The 26,224-nt window shown below is 42.0% G+C and overlaps 1 protein-coding gene across 1 annotated transcript in view; it reads left to right on the forward strand.

Annotated features, from left to right (window-relative positions):
- CDH13 (cadherin 13) overlaps positions 1–26,224 on the forward strand; it is a 2,391,456-nt gene that overhangs the window by 691,369 nt on the left and 1,673,863 nt on the right. The window contains exon 4 of the mRNA XM_078669939.1: positions 14,822–14,941. Within this exon, the coding sequence (XP_078526065.1) occupies positions 14,822–14,941 (120 nt within the window). The remainder of the gene's footprint in view (positions 1–14,821; positions 14,942–26,224) is intronic.

Raw genomic sequence — 26,224 nt, forward strand, 5'->3', positions numbered from 1 at the left:
TATCTACTTAACATGGGTATTTCATAAATATGGTTTATATTCTTTTTGTTCTGCTTGTTGCAAAAAGTTATACCCAATAGTAGTACAGTAGTACAGAGGCTATGGAAAATTGGGTCTACATGTACCTTACTGGATGCCTTTCAGCATGTGAAGCTTACAGTAAACTGTCAAATCCGCTGGCTGATGTCATCCATGGTATCATTTGAGATGTTATCAATGATGGCATTTACCATACCATGTAATATTTAGCTAATAAGCTGTGCAAAAGGAGGGAGAAAATTGTAGTTAGTTCAGTAAACTATAACTGATGAATTTTAGTGTTATTTTCTTGAATATTAATTTTAGAATTATTTCAATATATAACTATAATGTAATTTTAACCTTACTTTTTTCCAGTGAATAAGTAGTGTTTCTTTTAATGTAAAGAAAGATGTTATTACTCTTTAACTATTACTTCACTGTAAACTGGTTTTTTTTTTTTTAGTACATTTCAGTTATTTAAAATCATGTTCTCCAACACCCTCCTCCCCTGGGCACAGCTTTTGGCCATGTGCAGTGGCCCAGGTCAGGCCATACACCCCTCCCTCCACCCCCAGGCAGCCAACTCTTGCCCACAGGAGATGAACAAGAGACTACTACTACTTCACTGGTCTAACATTATAAACCTCTCACTACAGGAAGGCACCATCCCAGACAGCATAAAAAATGGAAAAGTGTCTCCATTGTTTAATAAAAAATAAAAAAATATCCTTATGACCAAAATGATCTCATCAACTTTTGTCTGGTAACAGGTCTCCAATTGTTGGCCAAAATACTAAAAAGCTGCTTCCACACACCAAGCAATCAATTCATTAAACACAATAACTTACTCGGTGAATTCCAGTCAGGATTTCAAGAAAGCCGTAGAACCCAGACAGCCCTCTTACAAATAGCAGGCAACGCTTTCAGGACCGTGGATACCTGAGACTCATAATTGCTTATAATCTTTTACCTTTCAGCGTGATTTGATACTGTCATCTAATAGACCCTACCCACACTCTAAAATACCAATGACCTTGAAGGGAAAGTTCTAGAAGATCATGTCATACCTGAAGAACTGTTCACAGGTGATCAAAATAGAACGTGCACTCTTCCAACTGGTAAACATTTCCAAAGAAGTTCTAAAAGGATTAATTCTAACTCTTGCACTGTTCAAAAACAAGGTGATGGAAGAAATTTTGGGGATTAATCACAGCCACTAGTTATCATTCTGAGCCACTTTTCAGACCATCATTTTATTGACAGTAATCTCCCCATCACCTTGCTACACCCCACTGATGAGCCCCACTTAGAGAAAAAACCAGTCTGGTGTTGCTTGTTGTCCCTTCTGGAGGGAGCCACAGATGGTAGTTCCAGACAGAATGGACTGTGTTACATACCCTAGGATCACCATAGAGTTAATTCAAGCATTTGACCTATCAGGTTATTGCTGACACCTGACGTGTGACGGGTATGCCCAGCAGTAGGTTCTGTGCTTGCTATGCCATAGGAGTCACGCAAAACCCTACTGACAAACCCTGAATCCTGTATGTGGCTGCTTATGGCTCTCTCTGTAGGGGCCCCATCTTGCAGTTCAAGATGAGCTTTTCCCATGAGGAGCAGGTTCAGTACTAATTTGTATGAGGCAGATCTTTGTCTACAGTGAGTGAAAAATGATGGACTGAGTTTGTGGCCCCCAGACATTGCCAGTGGCTGAGAGCATTTTCACACATTCCACCCATCACCTTGTTGTTGCACCTGCACTGTTCAACTTACATCTGTAATCGCTGAGTGACATATTTGGGAACTCTGCCATACACTATTAAAATGTCTTGGGCAATACCCAAATATACATGAAAGTCTCCTCTCTGTCTGACATCTTCAGACTGATCGATACTCTTGACAAAATACAATACTGGATGATACCCCCTCACACTTAAACTCACTACCCACAAAACTGAATTTCTTTTCCTCTCTCTGAATGAATCTCCAATCAAGTTGTGGATTGTATAACCTCAAACACCTTCCTAGGCTGCTCTGACATCACCCCTGAGAATGCCAAATCATTAGGCTTGACCCTCAACGGTAAACAACATTTCCTTAAACATATCAGCTTGATTGAATCAAAACTCACTTAAACTCAACAGTGATAAGCTTGACCTCCCAGTTGTAGGTAACAACTCATCGCTTTGGGGTGCCAAACATTGGCCCGGGTTACTAGGGACCTCTCGCATTCCATTATCTAAGGTAAACCACCTGGGCTTTCTCACTGATGATTAGCTCTCCATGAGGCCAGAGGTAGCTAAGGTGACTGCCACCTGTTTCTCAGTCCTTAAGTGGCTGAAAGAAATTCTGTGGCTTATTCCTCTAGCGCGGCACAGAGGACCACTATTCATGCACTGATTATTTCCCACCTGGACTATGGCAACATGCTGTATTTGGGTGTTAAGAAGTCATCTATACAGCGCCTGCAAATTGTCCATCAGGCTGCTGCTAGACTGCTTTTTCATTTACCCAGATATCCCTCCATGTCCTATTTACTGAAAGTACTTCATTTGCTTAAGGTGGCCAAACACATAGAATTCAAAACACTGTGCTATATGTCCAAGGCCAAATTTTACATGGGTCCAGGTTACATTCAGGAACTAGAATCCCCCTACCAGCGGACTCGGCTAGTATGATCCTCATCCCAGGCCCTGTTTGGTGTCTCCAGGTTCCACTCTCAGTAACCCAGTGATAACACCACAAATGAACTCCACACGAGTTTCATAAAAAACAATTATATGTTTATAAAAAAAAGATATATGAAGAGACAACACAATAAAAATCCAACATATGTGTATTTGTAATATTTCACCTTGCCGGTTATTAGGCCAGCAAGCCCTTGTAGGTTCTTGGTGTATTAATGAGCAATTCTCCATGATCCAATACAGTCCTAATGCAAGGCGATGCAGTTCGTAATGCAAGAATTAGGCACTTCATAATGTAAAAATAATGCAGTTCATAATGCAACAAACAGGCAGTTAGTAATGCAAAAATAATGCAAATCGTAATGCAACAATCAGGCAGTTCGTAATCCAAAATAATGCAATTAATAAGGCAACAATCAGGCAGTTCGTAATGCCAAAATAATGTACTCCATCACCGATCACAGTGCTCTGGACAGTCTCTATGCCACTCTTACTGATTTGCGATCAGCTACTACCAAAATGTGCCCCCAACACTGTTATGATGGAAAACAAAGTGCAGCTCCACACTCCGGCCCCGGTACTGCCACTCCTCTGCAAGTACGGGCCGCGATACGGACTTGAGCAGAGGCTCACGCTGCCAAGATGGGGAAGGCCGAGAGCGTTTCTCTCGGAGCCCGCATCCCGCCCCAGGCTGAGCATTACCTGGGGGTTACAAACCCACTTTCCTCTCCTCTCCTTGCGGCTTGGGCGTCCGGTGCGACTTTGTTGGTCTTGGGCAGTGTAACTCGGACCTCCGACAGTGATGGTTTGAGGACTCTCCTCGGCATCGGCAGGCTCGGGCCGGTGGCGGTGAATTCTCACAGCTCCTCTGGGGATGCTGGTCTGGGCCGATAGCAATGATGATCACAGCACTTCTGGTCACGCTGTTGATCGAAGAAGAGAACAAGACTGCTCCGGGACACACAGTCATTGGGCAATTACTCACGAAGGTCTCAGGCTGCAACAGGGCACACGCACACAGCGTCGCTGAGACTCACTTGAGCTCCGGGTGCGCACAATCACAGGGTAATCCTCACGATGGTCTCAGGCTGCATGACGCACACGCACACAGCGTTGCTGAGACTCACTTGGACTCCGGGGTGCACACGATCACAGGGCAATCCTCACAAAGGTCTCAGGCTGCACGAAGCACACGCACATAGCGCCGCTGAGACTCACTTGGACACCGGGTGCACACGATAACAGGGCAATCCTCACACAGGTCTCAGGCTGCACGAAGCACATGCACATAGCATCACTGAGACTCACTTGAACTCCGGTGCACATGATCACGGGGCAGTTCTTATGAAGGTCTCAGGCCGCAAAAAGCACACGCACACAGTGTCGCTGAGGCTCACTTGAAGACTTTTATGTTCCTGAGTTTCCACAACAGGGAGCCAGCTCTCCATGGGCTCTTGGGGACAAGTTACTTCAGGACACAGTACACCTCTCAAGCAGGGGAAAACAGCCCACAGCAAAGTCCCTTAGTCTCTTCTCAGTTATATCAGCAAACTGCAGGCCAGCCCCAGAACACACATCAAGGGACAGTCCTTCTCTTCAGTCTCTTCAGCTGTTCTTTCATTGGCAGCAGTTCCTCTTGACCACAAAGTAGTTTTCAATCCTTTTCAGTATTTATCAGTCCAAAATCCAGGGGTTTTACCCCTAAATGTCTTTGAAGTGTTTGTGTTCAGGGGGCACTGACTCCTGTCCAAACCAGTTCTTTGTGTCTCCCTGCCAGTGACACCTTCTTCCTTTGATAGTGGGGGTCTGGATCCTCAATCACTCCGCAGGAGATGGAGCCATTGTTATATGGCAGCAGCCCAGGTCTCTTTATCTCCAGGGGCTACTCCTCCCGCCTACACCCCAGATGCAGGTCAGCCTGTTGCTGTCTCACCTCCTCCCCTGGGTCAAGACATTTCCTAGATCCTATCACATTCAAATCCAGACAGCCAATCTACAACCAGGCAGAGACACACAGAATTGTTAGAACAAAAAGACCTGCCACTTCTAAAAGTGTGGTTCCTAAACACAATGCATAAACCACCTTCACAAAAAGATGTGTTATTAAATTGTGAGTTCAGGCACACTAAACTTCACCTCTCCAACTTAGGCCTATGGGAAAATAGCTGGGAAACATATTATATAGCCTTCCCCATTCTGTCCTATGGGCAAGATGGCCTTGCAACAGTGAAAAACTAAATAGAGAGTATTTCACTGTCAGGACATGGTACACACCTCAGTACATGTCCTACTGATCACTAGTGGCAAAGTGCCCAAAGCATCTAAGTTGGCAACACCATGTCAGAAAAAAGGTCTAGGGGGAAGGCAAAAGGTTTAGGGAACTTTAGCCAAAAAAGGCCAAGTCCATCATTAGCTATTTTAAATCTGCTTGGCTGGGACAGTTATCTGTGAAAGCCTAGCACTGGGAAACCCCTCGCAGTAGTAGTGTGCACCACAAGTTGCTAATAATATCAGTATGACCAAAAGATGGGAAAATTACCATCTCATACTCAGCTGTAGTATCAAACCCTTCCTATCTGTCTAAGACCTCAATATGGTGATGCAGGCTGCGGACCTATCATGGTAAAATATGGAAATTCTAGCTGGGATCCAGAAAGTTCACAATGCATTGATGAAAACCTCACTACATGCTACTGCAAATCTGGCAACAGAGCCCAACCGATTAGACCACAACTCACCAATCTTGGCATCCTTATACTGGCTGTCTATTGCAGCGAGATCTTTGTTTAAAGTTGCAGGCCTAAAACGAAAATGTATGCAGTCTGACCAATTTCCCTACTTTGCAGAGAAACTGAAATTCTGCGGAGCGTCCCAACAGATAGGAAACCCTAATTCGCTACTACCTAAAATCCCAGGCTACATAAAAACATTAATATAGAAACATCATTGAAGGCATCTCATATGATAACAATAATGATACCAGCAATTACATCATTTTGTGCAGTTATCTTGGGCGGGGAATCTGTGCACACCAAAGAAACATTGGAAATAATTGGAGGCAGGCAGGGGTGGCCTAAAGTAAGACATCATTACCTTACATTCCATCTTCTTGATGTGGATTTTGTTCCCCGTTTTGACAGTTGATCAAAAATTGTTATAATTATGACATATCAATTTACTTGTCCCCTGTGCCATTTGTGACATAAAAAAGAATAGTGCTGTGTACTATTGCCCTAAATACTTTTTTCCATTCACAGCCAAATCTTCTCTGTACAGAAATGTGGTTTGGAGTGTGTGTGCTGCCATGAAATAAAATGTTGTCTGTATGAGAACCCTACGCGCTTTTTAGAGCTATGGTTTTACATGTACTAAATACATGTACTAAATACCTAGAATCAAATAATACCATGCAACCACCAAAGGGCTTTCAAATTACTTTTTTGAATAGGACTAAAAATTCTTTGAAGAAGGGAAAATTGATATTACTTTGGGAAGAAGAAATATTTAAATTACCATCCATTTTCCTCCTCCTTCCTCTCTCATTAGCTCCCTGTCTTCACTCATTCTCTCAGACCTACTAACCTTTCTCATCAAACAAAATTGTATAATTCCCACTTTTCAAATGAGTTTCATCTTTCCTCCTACTTTCACTACCAGTGAGAACATTTGTTGTACTTTTAGTGAGTCACTGACCCTGAAACAAACCGGTGCTCTACAGGAAACATTTCATCATTGCAATTTCTGATCATAATACAAGTGTGTCCTACAATTCCCAAAGTCTCTTTCAAAAGCATGTAAATAGGTAGAGCGTTTGTAAAGTGCAAACTTCTACCCTCCATGTATTTTAGTGCTATTGACATTGGACCCTAAATGTTCTTTTAACATAAAGTAAGATCGTATTGCCTTACCTAACCATATCTTCAAGTGTCACCTTCAGGTGTAGGACTAGATGTCAAACAGCCATGTCCTGAACCTTCTTGTAAAGCTAAAAAAAAAGTCTATGTCTTCTTGCTTCAAATGTAGAGTTCCATGGTCTACCACCTGGACTCTAAAACTCCTACAACCACAGAAAGTCAGACTAGCTTTAGAAATACATTTTGCCTGTGGATGGTGAATTCTTCAAAAAATGTGCCCATCAAAAAGGAAGCAGTGTCAAAAATTGATGCACAAAGGAAGTGGGTTTGAAAAGAGATCCTCTTATGAATAGGGCACCAATGCAGCTAAATACGCTCTGTCCTGGGAAGTTGCTTCCTTCTGACCCCATACAGCTCTCGACTGTCTTTTAAATTTGTTTGTGCTGTACAAATATCGCATACATACTGCATACATACAATGATCTCAGGATGAAGGGGACTCTTGCAGCAGCATTTGTTTGTATTGTAGCCTCGCTATAGCTTTAGCTGAAATCCCTGAATTATGGATCTCATTATGATGGCGGGAGGATCCTCCTGCCATCATAATGTGATTCACCCACGGCCAAATTAGGATGGCTGTGGGAATCACATAGGTTCCGTGGCGGACAAAAAGTCCATCGCCATGGTCCCGCAAGGGGATCTTTTGCCGCCTGCCTTGCAGGACCCAAAACCAGGGCATCATTGAAGCGGTGCCATGCAGGCACCGCTGTAGTGATTATGATGAGCCCTTCCGCCTGTCTTTTTGCAGCGGAAATCCGGCCACAAAAAGACAGGCGGAGACTGGCTTTGGAGGCCCGTTGCGGGCCCCTTATGTGTGGGGGGGGGTTTCACTGGGGGTACCCAGGCTACCCCCCTACATTTCCATGCACAAGGTGGCAGGCACCACGTGGTGCCTGTAATGTTGTGCATGGAAATGCACATTGTGGCATTTTCACATTGCGCATGGTGCTGCAGCCAGCAGCACCGTCCGCAATGTGAAAAGGCAAGGATGCACCTGCCAGTGTGGCGGGTGCATCCTAATTAGGCTGGTGGGAGCGCCACACGTCTGGCGGGAAGTCCCATCACCGTTATGATGGCGGGCAGACTGATGTCCGCCCGCCCGCCATCATAATGAGCCGCAAGGTGAGTTACAAATATGTAGTTCTGAATGAACAATAACACTGCAGGAAAACGTCACAGAAATCTGAAATGGAATACATGAGTTTTTGATGCTCTTAAAATTTTGTCAGACAGAAATCAGCATATCAAGATGCGATATTTTTTGATTGCTCTGGAATTGGCGGGCATAGTCCAAAGAGAGAAGAAGCAGACCTGAATCTGTCTGGTTGGGGAAGTTTATATGTCACAAAGACTTCTGATTTAAAGGGTTTGCTTTTAAAAAGTACTTTTCCTTCACCAATGCACGGTCTCCAGTGGCGACAGGAGTGAAAGGATTCTGAAATATTTCCCAGCATGAATAAAGTCAAAATAAGACTGCTACCCCAACAAAATGTGATAACTCCTTCCTTTGACACCTTTAAGGAACGTAAAAACTGATTTTCCACATCCACTTCTCATGCGAAAGGGTCAGATCATGAGCCAAGCAACATCATTTCCAGGATGTCTTCTCTAAAGATGTTAGCTGCAGTTTAAGTTAATTTGGTAATATAGGTATGTTTATTTAAATATTGTTTATTCGCCAACAATGTGATATGTTATAAAGATATTTTAATCAGTATATATATATGGTGGTCACACATATAATCCAGAATATACAGTCATTGAGTAGGATCCTGTAAATGCAAGGTCTGTTAGGAGAGTGCATTGATAACTCTGGAACTGTGTAATGAGAAATTTGTGTCTAAGGGGCTCTGCCATCCATTTGGTCTAGCCCATGCCATATACAACTGAAAATAAGTTTATAAATATAGTATGGCAATTCCTTCTTATTTTTTTGGGGGGGTGGGCGAGTTTTATATAGCACAAACTAGACTCTGAGGTAACCAAGTGCTTTACATGAGCACCAGTTACGTTACATACAGACACATTCATTTTTGTAGGCACGGGGAGATTAAGTGATTTCCCCAGAATCACAGAATGTTGAGTGTCCCTGCTGAGACTTGAATTTGGTTCCCCAACTCCCTAGCCGTTAGGCCACATTCTCTCCCCTATGCTTAAATTGCATGGTTGAAGTTCAGCATTTGTTAACCTTTACAGGTTTCCTCAAACAAGTTAAAATATATGTGAGAAATGAGGTGATATTATTTGAAGGTCAAATGATATTATTTGACATTATGCACCTCCTCAAGTTAAACTACTTGAAATGAAGGCTGAGGAAATTACCCATCTGACATGTCCTGCCAGCACCTTAGTAGGTGATGGTAAACATGGTTGCTTTTCTTGGCTTGGTCTACGCTATCACCATTGTGATGCTAGACTAGTAATTTCCTTCCAAGGCGTGGCCAAAGTCTACCAGTGATGGGTTATTCTGTATGAGAAACTCCTGCCAATTTGGCAGGATCCTTCTATGAGTCCTTGGATGGATTCCATTAGCTCTTAACCCTGAATCCATAGGCAACATTTTAATCCTTATAATTATCTTCCTTGGTATTGTTTTTTTGCCAGAGGCTGCTTGCAGTAATGTAGAATATCAGGGTACCTTGGGGCCTGCTTTCAAATTCCCTGCTAAGAAGTGCAGGGAAGGGTCTGGGATTCCCCATGGCAGTGTGTCTCAGCATGTAAGGGTTTCTCATACAGCCATTTCTGTTTTCGAGGCAGAAAAGGGACTCCAGTACGGGTGTGCCAGTATTGCTATACAGATGTCAATCACTGCACTAATATTTTCTCACCTTAGGCCAGGTCCCATGTTTGTGATGGCAATTGACTACTGGCATTACAAATTCTAACAAACTTCTATAACAAGTACTTTAATCAAGCATAATGAGATATCAGGAGAAAGTTACATGGATTGCGAAACAAGCAACCTTCTCGCTCCATGGCCCGCCACACATCTATTTGAGAGAACTGCTGCTCAATATCCGAGGACTGTTCAATAGTTCTGACAAGTCTGTTTGATAGTTTATGACTCTAAGTTTCTTGAGTGCCCATTACTGTCTGCCTTATAATTATGTTGGCACAACCTCTTAGAAGGGTAATGTCTGATAGATTAATACCATTAGCAAATACTGTACAGTGTAGCTGGTTCTTCTGCAGTGTAATGTGAGACCTTTTAAACACTCTGTAGCTGTGCTATTAAAGAAAGATTGCAAACATGATGGATCTCACATCTAGGAGCAGGTATCACAGTATTCTTGTTAGATCTTTTCTAACAAATCTTCAGAAGAGGTTGATGAGAATAAGCACACCCCTTATTCTACTGCATAGTTTAGAACACACATACATACATATAGTTAGAATATACATAACCATTTGATAAGATTTGTGGGACAGTCTTACTGCAAAGCATTAATTTTTCACAATACTATTTGATTTTTCTTCTCTGGATGGAGTGTGACTACATTAAACCTTTCATTACCTGTCCTGCTGTACTTCCCTTTCCAGTGCAAACAGGAGTGGGCGCCAGAGTCCATATTCTAACTGGAGCAGTAAACCTGCACCCTTCAAGGCTTCCCTCCACAATTTAACCAGATAAGAACCGATGGAATGTGTGTAGGTGGAGAAACTGCATCATTGTTTATTACATTTCTTTAAAAATTGTATGAGAAATCAAACATCCCTGTGCACAGGCTCAGTTTAAAGGTGGATTTAAATGAAAGAACTTATCGGCACAGCTCAGACTTGTGAGTAATTTAGAAACAAACTGAGCTCACAATTCATAAAATAAAGTGCAGCTCAAAGTGGGCAATCATGTTAATATTTGGATGGAGCCATACAGAAGCTTTCATTGGTGTTACCAGAAACATGTTGACCTGATTATTAGGACTGGGTTGAAGTCATAGCACTCTATTTTTTTTTTTAACATACTCCTTTCAGAGGCTCAACATTTTCTTTCTTTTATTCCATCAAGAGGTATTTTTAATCCTCATTCTGATCACAAACCGTGCTGCCACTCCCATCCACACTTTACAGCTTACATAAGGTTTTTTTGTTTCAAGGTAAACTCTAGGAGCTCTCCTATAATGGGAGTTGTAGCCCACACCCGGCCGTTTGTGAAGGGGTGTGAAGAGGACCCCTATGATGAAGTGTTGCAATTGGGTTCCACCTATTCAGAACGCCTTGATTTTCTTTGCTTGTTGTATGACCCAGTTTTGGACTTTTTACTGTTGGTCTGTCTCACTATATGTGTCTCACTGTTGGACATGACAATTTTTGCAGGGTTATCCCCAAACCTTTGTCTTCTTCCTCCTATTTTTCCCTAACTGTTTTGTTGGCTTCAGGACTCTGGGCACGTTACCACAGCTAAACAGTGCTAAAGTGCATGTGCTCTCTGTCTAAAATGTGTTGGTGATTGGTTTATCCATGATTGTCATATTTGATTTGCTAGGAAGTCCCTAGTAAAGTGCACAAAGTGTGCCCAGGGCCTCTAAATCAACGGCTACTAGTGGTCCTGCAGCACTGATTGTGCCACACACATGAATAGCCTTTCAAATATGTCACAGCATTGTCTGTGTGTGCAGTTTTAAACCGCCATTTTATCGTTACAAGTGTAACCCTTTACCAGGCACAAATCTTCCATTTTACTACATGTACGTCACCCCTAAGGCAGGCCCAAGACAGCCCGAGGGCAGGGTGCAGTGTATTTAAAACAGTAGCTGGGGGCCGCGTAACTAGTTAGACAGATTGATAGCTCTTTCTCGATTCTCTGGGTGCATGGCCGTTCTTAGTTGGTGGAGAGATTTGTCTGGTTAATTCCGATAACAAACGAGACTCCTCCATGCTAACTAGTTACGCGACCACCAGCTATTGTATAAACATACATGTGAAATGTGTCAAATGTGTATATATACGTAAGAAAAAATAACTAGGAAAAGAGGAAATTGATTTTCCTTACAAAAAAAGATATGATTTACTAAAAATAAGTTATGCAAACCATTTTTGTCTGTTGGATTTGTTGGTTTATTGAGATGGTGACTAGATGAATGAATACAAAAGCATACCTTGAGATTAATTCAATGAGTATTTAAAACTGTACGATAGATAATTCATGGTATCGGTCTTACACTAGAAATTCTATATAAATACTACCATAGGCATCATTTTATTAGTCCAGTAGCATAGAGAGCACAGGACCCATGTCTGGGCATACCCGTCGCATTCAGAGTGACAAATGCAAAAATAACAATTGATGGACAGAATGCAGAACAATGTCATACATTCACCCCAGTACAGAGATCTGGACCAAAATAGATTGTTCTTTTGCTCCCCATGCAATTCCAGTCTGAACCCAGCCATATGCACATCAGTCTTGACCCTGCACCCAATGGGAACAGTCCAGCCCAAACTGCCATTCCAGGTCCTTCCTGGACTGAAAACAAGTATCCTAGCACCGGTTTTGGGGTTTAACCCCTCATCAGCCAGTATAAATTGACTCCAGTGATATGGAGAGCACAGGATCCACGTCTGGGCATACCCGTCCCACTCGGGGTGACAAATGCAAAAATAACAATTGATAGACAGAATGTAAAACAATGTCATACGTTCACCCCAGTACAGACATCTGGGCCTAAATACATTGGATGTTTGCCCCCATGCCAATCCAGTTTGAGCTCAGCCACATTCAAATCAGTCTTGACCCTGCACCCAATGGGAACAGTCCAGCCTGAACTGCCAGGCCAGGTGCTCCCTGGACTGCAAACAAGCATCCTAGCACCAGTTTTGGGGTGTCATCCATCATCAGCCAAGATAGCTTGAATCCAGTGGCATGGATTATATTGTGATATGTCATCTGGTATAGCTAGAGGGGTACTGACCCTTTAGGGGTCAAATGTTATTATGCAATGTCATATATGGTATTAAAATCTGTCTAATGTATATATATTTGTAAATTAATTTGTAGTATTTAATAGTGTGTGTGTGATAAATATACCTTTCCTTTTTCTAAAGCAAAAGTATTGCCTGGACAATCATTTATTTGGTGTTATTATTGCATGCCAGTGAATGTTGAATAATAGCTCACATCAAATACCCTGAGTAGGCCGTGGACTGCTCTGCTTCGCTACCCTGAGAGAGTCAAGCACTACAATGAGGTTCTTGGTTCCCAGTAAGGGGAATTTGTGGGCCTATTACTTGTGCAGTTCTCACGTCCTGCATAAGTAATAACCACATTTCCTGCATAACTTTTTTTTAGTATTAAGAGACTCTTGTTCTGTGACCTATCCAATGTGACAGATCCCCCTAGACTGGGTGCATTTTGTTTGTGTATGGATTATCTGAAACTGCCCAGGAACCCCCACCCGATTGCAAACAAAAACTGTGTGGCAGTACCTACTGCAGCATATTCTCACAGCCTGGAGTGGTCTAGTGGTGAGTGGAATGTGATCTCCCAAATCTGGCCTAGCTGTCACCTCCCTCTGTCTCCTCCATGTCCTTGAACAAAGACCAGTGTGATGAATCAGTTAATTTCCAGGAAGTACCCCTCAAAATTTAAGGCATTTGTGACAGTGGTGTAATTCTGGAGGGAATCTGTTAGCCCTGGGGAGGCGAAAATGGCTCTCTTCAGTCTACCCCGGGCGGCTTGGTTATCCACAGGATTGCTTTCCCAGAGATTCCCTCTTGCAGACGTTTTGTAGTACGACCAGGGAAGGTAATACTATGGATTACCATGGTGCTTTAGATTTAAGATTCTATGTCTAAGGATATTTTTAGGAATGCATTGTAATAAAACAATAAAACTGCTCTCTGAGCCCCAAGTAATGTTGTCATTGCTAGGATTCACTGAGGGTAGATTGAAGATTTTCACAGATATGTGGCTTCTATTTAAGTATGAAGTGCATTTGATTTGACCAGAACATAACACATTTTGGTCAAGTAACAAATCTACTATTACAACGCAGAGGTCCAATATTCAAATTCCGAATTACATAGACTTGAACACATCTTGTCCATTGAAGGGTCATTGCAGATATTTCTATATTTTCCCCAGAGTTTTAGAACAGGTGTCAGGAAAGAGTTTGAGGATTCAGCTATTGAATGCTACTATGTAACCAAAGAAAAGCCAAGTGCTCCAATAGAAAACCTTCTGGGACATTGTTTATTGCTGAACATCATCACAGTTTTATTTGTGCTCATAGTCATGTGGTTTCAGTAGTCCTCCTATTCTAGTTAGTATGAGTCCATTGGGAGACTACCAGTTTGTGGTCACACTGGACAGAATAACTGCGCATTACAGTGCATACACATGAACATTATTTAGATAAGTGGAATTTATTAGTGGCATAATGTTTTATTTAGAAATCACTTCAGGTAAACATAAGACATCCAGTGAAGTCAGACACATCAGAGTTATGCCAAATCTCCATGGTGGACACTTTTGCGTATAAATGATAGGATACTGCAGGGTACATTTATGACATTCAATCAGATTATTTGCAGGTGTATGGTTTGCAGTTTGAGTATTTTGATTGTTCTGCTGACAGACTGCTTAATAGAATGTTAGAAGTGTGTACTGGTGGCAGGGGGCATCTATGAGTAGATGGCAGTAGAATGAGTGAACTCTGGGACTGGAGCAGCTCAGAGACACAGCATGGCTGAAAGGAGCTCCTGGGAGTTGCTAGTGATTGCTGAAAATAACCTGACATCCACCTCAACTCACAATTTTGGTGCTAGCTTATGGCTTCTCCCTGAGTAGCAGAGATTGTCCCCCTGGCACGTATCCAGTCAGAAGAATGCAACTTTCCATGAAGATAGAGAAGATGGGAGTGTATTAGATGCAGATTTTGGATCACAAGACTATTTTACAAATATACTGCTCCATCAAATAGACATATGGGTTACAGAAGAGAACTGTGGTTGGACTTACTCCTTGTATTGCCTAGATAGACAACCGAGTCAAGAGATCAGCCTCATTATTAGTATGAACATTGAAGAACCACAAATATATTGCTAATGTGATCTAGATCTTAAATGTATGTGAAGACCCCACTTCTAAGGAAAACGAACATATTGCTAACTGAGTTCTGAACTGTGCTAATAACATGTTACGAAATGTATGAAAAACGTACAGGATACTAATTCTTACCTGAAAACCTGTTTATTTTACAGCACTTACGGAGGCTTCCCAAAAATATGGAATTGTTAAGACAAAAGAGGGCAATTTTGGTTCCTCCTATTCTTATCCCAGAGAACCAGAGACCTCCCTTCCCCAAGGTTCAGCCAGGCAAGGTAAGTTATTGACACCATTAAAATAAAATTAATAGCAGCATGCTGTTATAGAGTAAGTGACTTTACACAGGTTCTACATAAAGTATATTAAAAATATAAATTTAGAAGAAAATAGATATGATTTGCTATTAATGAAATGTGACATTGCAGAACTATTTGGTGTGCCTCCAGACGGGGCAAGAGGCTAGTTCTCTTAATAGTTTTCCAATGACTGGTTTCTAAAAAAGTACAAGCTAAGGTTCCCACAATTGGCTGCTTCCAATGAACAATGTTTGCATATCAGCCGTGGGCAGTGTCAATAAATATTGTAGGAAGGCAGAGAACGACTAATGTTTGGGAAATTGTAGCCAAGCAAGATTTGTTTCAAAGTGAGTTAATGAAGCATTCGAAGCATAGTCTATGACAATGCCAGGTATTTTATTTAACAAAGAAGCAATGCTAGGGGCAATGAAGAAAACGTATTCAGATAAATCGTATTAGTAGCAGACATATATTAAACACATGGTGCTGAATGAACATTCAACAGAACAAAAGTGCACCGATATCCCATAGCAAAGTAACTAACCCAGACTCATTTTAACAATTGCATATTTGTGTACAGTATATGCAGACTAAATTTATTAGGTGGCATGACTTTTTTGAAGGAAGAAAATGTTCTTGCAGGTTTATTAAAACAAAGTAATTGGCTGATACCCAGGTAATCTAAAGTCAGCCAGTTAAGACAATAAGTTGGCTTGCCAGCCTGATTAATAAACACCAGGGCAACATACAACTGATGAAGTAGTTTGAATGGCTTCAAATGAGTTTAACCTGCAGCTGAAAAACATATTCACGAATAATATAGTTCCCAAAAAAGTGGAGTGACCACAGACCTGCCTCCCATCTACTAAGGCTTGCAAATTTTTCACAGATGTAGGGCTGCTGTCACTTTCACCTGGGCCTAATGATTGCAGAGGTCTTGTCAGGGAAGCCCATCTTTTAGACATATTCTCTTGGTAGATTCTGGCACCAAAACTATAGGATCACCCAGCAACTCTGACTGCAAAGTATAAAATGGCATAAACATCAAGAACTTCAAGATTCATAAGGAGCATATCCTCATATGGGTAAGCAGTAGTGTAGTGTTTGAAGCGATCAGTACAAGAGTTAGGACTGAGACCACAGCTAGAGGTTAAGCCTCCTGCCTCCACCCTGGAAGTACCAGAACAAGTGGTGAAGGGGGCCGCTACTGCTTCCCCAAATCTCATTGCCCTAACCAGAAGGAAAAAAGGGGGTTTGAAGCTTCAATTGCCCATGTTGATATAAGAGCCCTGTGATTCAGGTTCCAAATTAACAGGTTAGCCTCTATACTTAATTCCCGCCTTTAATATACCTTTCTACTTTGAAAGGTAATGGCAGTAGGTAATGTAAGAGGACTTCTTAACTTTACTTGATTTTTGTTATTTGTGTATTATTTGGGTGATTGTATAGCTTTACAAAAATACTAAAGAAAGAGAGAAGGCAAACAACTCCCCCGGGCTATCCTCCCTATATACACAAAAAAGGAACCACGATTGGAAAAACACCCAAATTCCAATGTATCCTATGGTTTTCATTGAGGTTCATTGACCAGTGCAGGGAATCAAGAAAATCATACACTTTTTTGTGTTTGATCATTGTCTAGGTGTGAATCTGAAAAAAACATTTAGTCAAGGAGTGGAAAACTTAAGGAGACACCTCATGGGAGGTCTTGGAGGAGTGTTCCAAGTAACCTTTTAGACACCTGATGAACTTGCCATAATTGGGGTGTACAAAATGAGAGACTAGGAAAATAAGGAGTACTGAATCACTCACAGACAAGCACTATGCAAAGGTGAACTCTTTATTTTTCAGCTGCTAATTGGTAAATTCAGGTACTCAATGTGTATGACAAAGCTGACACTTTTGCCCAGATAGTATAATAATGTAATCAATTGAGTGATTAGAGAATTACTTTTGTCTGCAACATGAAAACATTTTTACATATTTGAAGAAAATCTGGACAAGGGGAAGGGGTGAAAATAATGATTGCTTCTTTGAATTAAAAATGTGTTTTTCTTGGAACTTAAATTTAAAACCCAGACTCTAGAGAAAGGTACACATTATTTTACTTCTCTTCTAGTGTCTAATACCTTCAATCTTCCAATGCCTGCTAATTGGACACTTAGATTAGAGCTATAATCAGTGCCGGCTTTAGAACGGTACGACTAATGCCACGGCAAAAGGCGGAACCTCTGGGGGTGCAGCATTTTGAAAATTCGTATGGGGTCAAAGGCACCTGCTGCATAATTCCTTTTGTGCCCAGAAATTTTCTGGGGATCTGAAAAATGGCAAGATAAGTCTGGTCATTACTGTATTTGCTGGCGAGATCTCATTTTTGTCGAGTCAAAGTTACTTTTGCCTCATCATAAAGTTGCCAGTGAAGTAATCTGCCTCCTTCAAATCCTAAAAGGTACAATGTGTAAAATACAGATCATAGAACCATATTTTATCTAGATAGCTCAATCAATCAATCAATCAATCAATCAATCAATACCATTTGTAGAGCGCACAACATACCCGCAAGGGTTCCAAGGCGCTGGGGTGGGGGGAGGGGAAGTGCTGTTGCTACTGGTCGTACGGCCAGGTCTTGAGTTGCCTCCTAAAGGTTAGAAGGCTTTCGGTTTGTCGTAGGATGAGGGGGAGGGGGAGGGTGTTCCAGTGGGATACTGTTTTTGCCACAGCTATCCTTATGTTACTTGCAGTTCATACATTCTAACCCTAACATAGCAAAGAGAGATATCACCCAGAATCAAATATCAGCATTTGAACTGCAAGGCATGGATTTAGAATCTCATAGTTTTCCCCAATCTCTCATTATTCTAAGTTTACTAAAAAATTATTTTTGGATAGTATTAAATTCATATTAGTAAGGACACCCCCAACCACTGTGTTAAGCTTTAAATCCAGAGTGCGTGTTCTTCCAGGCCAAACACTCGTAACATATAATGCCCACCAGTATGGATAACATCACTTCTACACCTTGTAATCTGAATGTCTTATGTAGCAATTCTTGAACATTGCATTACACACTTTTGAGGCATTGTCTCTGCAAAATATGCGTGTTTGTGATGTTATGTGTTCTGACTCGCTACATTGAAACAGGTAACACTATAAAAGAAGTTAAATACATGTAGGAGAGAGGGGCTTTAGAGAGATGAGGGACACATTTGCAGAGTGGTAGTGAACGATTTCATGGCGAAGGAGGTCATTGGGGGATGGCAACAAAGATGGTCACAACAGGTGAAACTAGCTCTGAAGACAGTCCTGCCTATAATGTACAATACTGTTCTGCAAGCATAATTATTAATGTTTGCAAGCATGATTCTTAATGACAAGTGGTGCTCACAGGAGCCCATAGTAAGGTCACAGCACCCATAAACCCCAAAATAGAAAACTACTTCTACTACATAATGGATTTATGCAGAGAAGAGGCGGCCCCCTTTGTCAAGCAGTGTCTGCAAAAAACCTTTTCTCTGCTGACTGCAACATTGTATCTTTAACACCAACTATTCTACTTTAGGAGTTTGAATGGATAAAATGTTATTCAGTGCTTCAATATAAGGCAAGCTCAATATATGCTGGTAACAAAATTTTCTTCGGAATATGAGGAATAATCATAATTTTCTTTGCTAAGAACCCTTTGTATTTGCACATCATTTGGGTGCCTTTTGTGTCTGTGTTGAAATGCCAAAAATGCTACCTAGATCAAGCCAAATGATGCCTCATACTTGGCCTTTCCTCACAACATGGTTTAGTTATCCCTTCCCCGTTATTTGATCCTCAAAGGAAACTTAGTTCCAGTTGCTATACTATGGGCCATTTCAGAGGTACAGCCCTACAGGAGACGCAAAACTCATTCCTACCATATTTCAGGCAGACAAGTATCCTGAGCTATCTTCTTTAGCTCCCAAAATGTACTTGTATCTTTTAATACTTGTTGGGTGTTCTTGGTAAATGCTCTGCTACATTAAATGCCATCTATGCCCGCAGACAGTTCATTTCCTAAAAGCACATCCACATTTTTTTCCATTTCGAAAAACATAAGCGGTAAAACTAAGGCCACTGGACACATCACTTTATTGAAGTAGATTCACGAAATTGCAAGGGTAGGAAAAGTGCCATTATGTACCATTAGTTCCCCAATGACGTCGAAGATTTGACCCTTTGTCCCTTCCTCAGCACCAAAGCAACCACTTACTTCCTGCCGAGAGTCTAGAAGAAGAGGGCAAGGAATGCAAAGTACAAAAAGTAAACTGAGCTCTTGGTGCCCCATTTTTTTATGTTTCTGCTGCTCCCTTCGTAACTTTTGTTGTGAATGGTAGCAAGAGTTGTGCTGGGGTACGAAAGTAAAAAGAAGGGGAAGATGCTTCTTCACCCGGCATTCCCCAATTAATGTCCATGCACAACAATGAAATTATTTGTTATTGTTTTCTCTGAACATCTATCGAAACTGTCCTTTTTCTGCATGAAATTACTTTTTTTTTTTAAGCATCCTTTTAAAAGAAGGCAATGCAACAATAGGCAATTGGAGTGTGTATCTAGTATATAGAACAGAATTCGGTACATTACATTAAAATATTGTTGAAATTAGTGGTTTATTATAAGCTTTTAAGTACACATTAAGGGAAGGATATAACAGGAATAAGCGAATTTAACCGATGAAGCATCGTTGACCGAACTGATGTTAAGAGAAGAATAATAGAGGAAAGAGAAAGAGAGAGGAGGAAAGAGTAAAGCGCAAGTTAGGAAAAAAGAGATGTTTCCTTCCAACAATGTATCTAATTACGAGTCACTCTGCACAGAGGGCCTCGTATTTTTATGTGCAGTATTACAACTGCAGCCTGTGTCGGACGATCACAACTTTGAGTGCCTGAATCTGGAATATGAAGGACGTATTTATTGGGAGATGTTGATTCCGGGATCTATTCCATTCTCTTTCGGTAGGTTGAATATAAGCAGACACTGCACCCGGTAAAACTTGTAGTCGTGCAGGGTGGTAATTCAACAACCTGTGGAATCAGTGCTGGGTGTTATTCCACAACCCGCAGAATCACAATTTTGCACAGCTCCTAATGAGACCCAATGGCTCCAGATTGGGTGAACACTATCAGTGCCCTGTAGAGTGCTTAACTTGTAAAAATAAAATGAAAAGGGATATAAGTGCTAGGACTCTCGTCAGGAGGCCACTGTAGCTTGCACCACACAGTGGCCCTGCTAAGCATCACACTCATGCATGTGTGACAAATCAGAATAATTCGGGCCCCAAAGCTATAGGATAATTGGGCAGCATGTAATAGTCATTTTTAATGTATATTACATTAACAATTAACTGCTCTTGTGGTCCTCTCTAAATTAGACAGACACGCGCTGGTGTTGACAAGTGGGGTGTTGAGCACCAGACACCATCGGCTCAAATTGAGTACTGCTCCTGTCACTTTAAGGAATGCATGTATACTTGAATTTACTGAGATATTCGGTTCACGTGTGCACGACAACCACACCGAGGCGGCTGGCCATGCCCCCATGTGCAGTATTCTAATTCTCAGACCCCACTTCCAAATCGCACCCCCGGAGACCACTTTGCATTTCAAAATGATTGTTTTTTTCTGACAGCACATCACATGAAACTCAAATTAGCGGTCAAGTCAATTGGCGAAAGTGAACCGCAATATCAAAATATTGATATAATCTGTCCAAATTCACGCTGGCAACATGATATGGCAACAGTGCAATACGTTTCCCAACAACAGTTATTAACGCAGTAGGGCCATCTGTAGTTTATAATGGCGATGGAATGCAAAGAGGCGGGAGTTCTTAGAAAATATAATTACGGAATAGTTATGCCATTAGCGGACGGTGGGATTGACTATAAGGGCCGCGTCTCAATGTTGCACACCCACTGCTAATGCGGATTTGAACAATTCCTCGAGCCGGTGTGAGCCCTGCGATGAATTGACTCCCTGAATGCCGCAGCAGTCGACTGCTCGATTGCAGTTATGTGTATTTAATTAAGTATCTTCTGAGCCCACACTGCGCGTCTGGGATCAGACATTTGCCTATTTCAAAGCCCGCGCCGCGCGCGCACAAACGCGGCTCCGCTCTCGCGGCAAAACAATGCATCTCCGAACATCTAAAGCGCCCCTGGCGGCTCCGCGGCTCCGGGTCCAGATGGTCTGGCTGACAAATGTTGGATTTTATTGATGTGACTTCTGCGACGGCTGCTCATACAAGCCTGGGACTATCATGTTCAATTCTTGGGCTCTTCCCATATGCTCCTCTTCCAGCGTATTTGTCCGCATCAAGTGATATGTGGCGCAGCCCAGCGGGACTCGCAATTCCGCTTTAATTACATTGATGGGCTATTTGTCAACGCGCCATAAAACTATGCATATTTATTCACTGCAGACCAAAGAGCTGGGGGTTTGCTGGCATGTTTGCTGATTGAGTTGTCCGTCATGGGGAGATGTCTCTTCGTTGTGCGTCGTCTGTTTGGAGATTCATTTAAGTAATGGCGAAGAACCAATTATGCAAAGAAAATATCTAAATAAAAGGGGAATTTTAAATTACATTTTTTGAAGTGGTGCTCAGTTCTTCAGGGCAGGCTGTAATATTCCTGGAAGGGCTTTTAAAAAAAATGTCACCTAATACTTCGTGTGTAGGCATCAGTAGTGGCTGTGAAATGTGATCAAAGACCAAATAAGTGAATTGATCTTGCGCTGTGCAATGAAGCCTTGATTTCTCATGCAGCTCTTCTTGTTTTTGAAGATAAAACTATCATACGCATGAGTACTGTTAAGTGCATGAGTACTGTTAAGTGCCACACATCTCTGTTTGTGTGTCGCCTTGTGTTTTACAATGGCCGTCCAGTGAAAGATGTCAAAACACACCCAAAAAACCCCAGCTGACATCACCAAACAAAGCAACATTTTAGAATGCATATTGTTGGTGATTTTTAGAGATGCAGATCTGAGTCAAGGGAAATTTTTTTCTCTACACTGTAAAATTTAGAAGCAAATTACCTGCATGTCCTACTACATGAGAACAGAGAAAGGTAATTCGAAATGCTGAAATTTTTCGGGTGTTCTAATAAGAGTTCGACTACATAGGCCCTTATTACCCTTGCCTGGTAATCTTGATGGAGCTGGAATATAGATCACCTGACCTCTTTTGAATTGCAAATCCCACAGGACTATCGCTGTGTCAGTGTGTTTCACTTGAATATGTTGCCTGCTGAAATTATGCAAAATATTACTTTGTGATACATGGCAAAATGGAGAACAGTCTCAGGAATCTGTTGTGGTGTTCCCTATGTCCCAGTAATTCCCCCTTTCACAAGTGACCCTGAGGGACAAACTCATGATCTTGTGGTAATTCTGCTCGGAACCACACATGGCAGTGGTACCAATAACTGCTGGAGGACTAGCAAACCAATGTTCAGTCTAGACACTATAGACCCCTTACACTGCAACATTTTGGGGTACTTTAAACCATCTATATTTCTATACTTTTGGACCATTTAATATTTATGTGTGACCACTAGCATCCATTGTTAAGGAATTTGGTGTGTCATTGGTGTCTTATGCTGATGACATGCAGTTGGTGGTCTCTCTAGCCCCCCAGCAACGGTTGGCCGGACTGCCTAGGACCTTCTCCTTCCTCCCCAATAAACTGGTTTGTGGTTGGAGAGTTCTCCAACGATGGAAGTCTAGGCCAAAAAATGGACTACCTCGTGCTTTGCCTTGTTAAGAATTCTTCAAAAAATTCTGGATCTACTTCCCCCAATCTAGGAGAATTGTAGTTCAGGTGCTCATTCTCCCCGGCCTGGACGACGGAAACTCCTTGTATTTGGGATCTCCTACATCGGTCACCAAGTGACTTCAGGTGGCTCAAAATGTGGCGGCAAGCACCATCTACAAGCTACCCAAACATTCCTCTGTGAAAAGTGCTTTGTTCTCCCTGCACTAGATTCCAGTGGAGGAAAGGATAACGTTTAAGGCCCTTTGTTTGGCCCACAGGAGTACGAACCATAAAGGACCTCCCTTGATTATGGCCCTTCTATCAGCGTATGTCCCCAATAGAAATCTAAGATCTTCAAATGTAGGGCTCCTGAAGGGTTCACATGTTCATAGATCCAGACGTAACCCAAACTATGGAATTCTATACCAAAAGAATTAAGAATATAACCCAATGAGATATAGTTTAGAAAAATGCTCAAAACTTGACTGTATCCTCACTACTTAAATAGGCATCAGCTCTTGAATTAAGGATGCACTTTTTTTCTCTCAGCGCTGGGAAGCCTTTGGGTAGCTACGTGCTTTATAAACCTGCACAAGGGAAGAACAAGGGAACCCTACTCGCAACGAAACCTGCACAGCATAGCATCAATAAAACTGACTGACCAGGGCGAAAACATGTTTCCCAATATTCAGGTTAAATTTGTATCTTTGCAGTGATCAAACAATTAAAATTGAGTTATTTTGGCTGATTGGTTGATTTGAAAGGCAGCGTAAAACGACCATGTAATCCAGCCCTAGGGTAGAACAATTGACTTTTGATTTGTTCTAGCAGATCAATAAATGTTTGTTTGTATGTTGCTAACCAGTAGATTTAATGGAATAAATCCTTGATACGCCAGATAGCTTCACTCCATATAGAAGTTGGAGATTTGTGGGATTTGCAAATAAGTGTAGCTCTCTAATTGGGTCATGTTTTGCTTCTTTAAATTTGAATAAATTTCAGGCTTGTTTGTATATTATTTTAGGATTGTACAGGGGGTTAACAAATTTAGCTCTTCTCTTAAATACATCTGTTTTAGAATATATTGTTTGTCATAAAAGTAGCGTTCACTTAGCTTTGGTAACAGTTAGAAACATCTGCATTTTTGGGTCTTCGGTTCTCTGACATTTGCTCTAGGACCCAATTGTAAAATCACTATAGTGGTTTCAGATAATAGTATCTACACAATGTAAATTCGTAATTGGTTACTTTCAAATCCTTCCACACAACAATGTAATGAGTCTCTACCATAGGTGTAAAGCATTTCCAGGCAGTTCCAGGACGGCTGGATCCAGTGCATGTTTTCAACATATCAGCGTAAGATACGTTAACATACAATACTTCGAAAAGTAAAAGAGTCACGTAGTCGGGGTTATCCTAAAAATCAAGTCTAGTTCTAGACTTCCTTGTCCTATGTTAGAAACCCGGTCTACTTTGCCCATATCTTTCATTTAACTACTGGGTATGATGGGAGGCACCCAACGTCAAATGAATGCAAACATTACAGTTGTATCTTTACATTTAGTTAAATTGGCAGGCATAAACTGTAACACCTTCAGAATGTTTTAATCAATGTTGCTGAAAGATCGGCAAGTATGGAAAAAAATAATGGAATCTGTTAGACCTGACAGCCTTGGGGTGGCCTTCCCGCTAACGTTTTGCCTACCTCCTCCATTTTTCTGACCTCGTTTTTGCTTGCTTTAGGGCTTTGTGCCCTTGACCACTGCTAGCCAGTGCTAAAGTGCTTGTGATCTCTCACCTAAACATGGTAAAATTAGCCTATCCCAATTGATAATTTAATTTACTAATAAGTCCCGAGTAAAGTGCACTACATGTGCCCAGGGCCTGTAAATTAAATGCTACTGGTAGGCCTGCAGCACTGATTATGCCAGCCACTTAAGTAGCCCTCAAACCATGGCTCATGCCTGCCATTGCACAGCTTGAGTGTACTATTTAAACTGCCATTTCGACCTGGCAGGATAACCCTCTTTCCAGACCCAAACCTTCTCTTTTTATACATATACGTCACCCCAGCCCAAAGGGCAGGGTGCATTGTATTTTAAAGGCAGGGCATATTATTCGAAGTTTTACATATCCTGGTGGTAAAAAAACTCCCAAGATCTTTTTCACCACTGCATGGCCTATCTCCCCCTTAGGATAACATCCAGATTACCATATTGTATCCTTTAAGTGTACACCCTAATTGTGAAGAGATAGAATTTTCAAGTTTGGTGTCTTGGGAATCAAAATTGAGACGCACAACTCATGGTGTAATCAGATTTTAAATTGCAGTTCTAAAAAGGCCAGTTTTCGAAATATTGCATTTCTTACCTTAGTCATTTGGTGCCTGCTTCCTGTCTCTGATACACATCTGGGAGCGGTGACCATTGGGGTTTGTGTATTCCCCATAGACAGCCACACACAATGGGAGGTTAGGTGTGACTTAATGGACCATTCTGGAAGGATGGGTGGGTGGAGCTGGATCCAGCCTCACTTACATCTCAATAGGGTGTGTCCTGTCCCCACACAAACGGCTACATACCCCTGTGGTGAATATGGAGCCAGGGCAGTAAGGGAGGACCTCTGGGAACTTCAAAGACCTGTCTTTGAAGTCTCCCCCACTTCAAAGGTATAACTTGGTATCACTACCGGACCTCTGAAAACACCACTTAAGTACACTTCCGGACTGTGAAGAGTATTCCAGAAAGAAAGACTGCTGTGCTACTGAAGGACTCCCAGTCTGCTGGATTGCTGCTTTGCTGGACTCATGCCTTGCTGTTTTCCTGCTTGGGTGAGAAGGACTGGACCTGCATCAGTTGAACCCAGATTGACTCCAAGGGCTAGCTGGATGGCCTCTTGATCTGAAATCTAATGGACATAAAATACTTCCAACTTACCTGCTTCTGCACCTGGACTCTGCCATCTGTGAGTCTGTCTGGCTAAGTGGTGTCTCTCCAGTCTTGGACATTTGGGAGTGAGCCTAAGGTGCCTGCTTCAGCAAAACCCACGCACCCTGTGTCAAACCGGCACATCGCCCCTGTTGCGTGGATCCAAACTGGTGCATTACTCCTCTTGCATGGATCAGAAATGGAGCATCACCCCTGTTGTGTGGATCAGAACAGTCATATCGCTCCTGTTGCCTGGACCAGAACCAATACAATGCTCCTGTTGTGTGGACCAGAACCGGTGCATCGCCTCTACTGCTGGGATTGGCTCAACGCATCGCCTTCGCAACCACCTCTGCACAAGCTCCCCACATCTCCCTCGGCATCCCCGACAATGGTGCTAAATCTCTGCTCTTCACTCATCCCTGCTCTTCACTCATCACAGTTGACTCATTGCCGCTGCTATGCAGATCAGGACTAGTGCATTTCCTCCAATGCATGAATTGACACCGATCAATTAGGGTTTGTAAAGTGCGGCTATTCACTGGTGAGGATCTCAACG

The sequence above is a fragment of the Lissotriton helveticus genome, chromosome 12 (assembly GCF_964261635.1).
Source record: "Lissotriton helveticus chromosome 12, aLisHel1.1, whole genome shotgun sequence".
Lineage (NCBI taxonomy): Eukaryota > Metazoa > Chordata > Amphibia > Caudata > Salamandridae > Lissotriton > Lissotriton helveticus.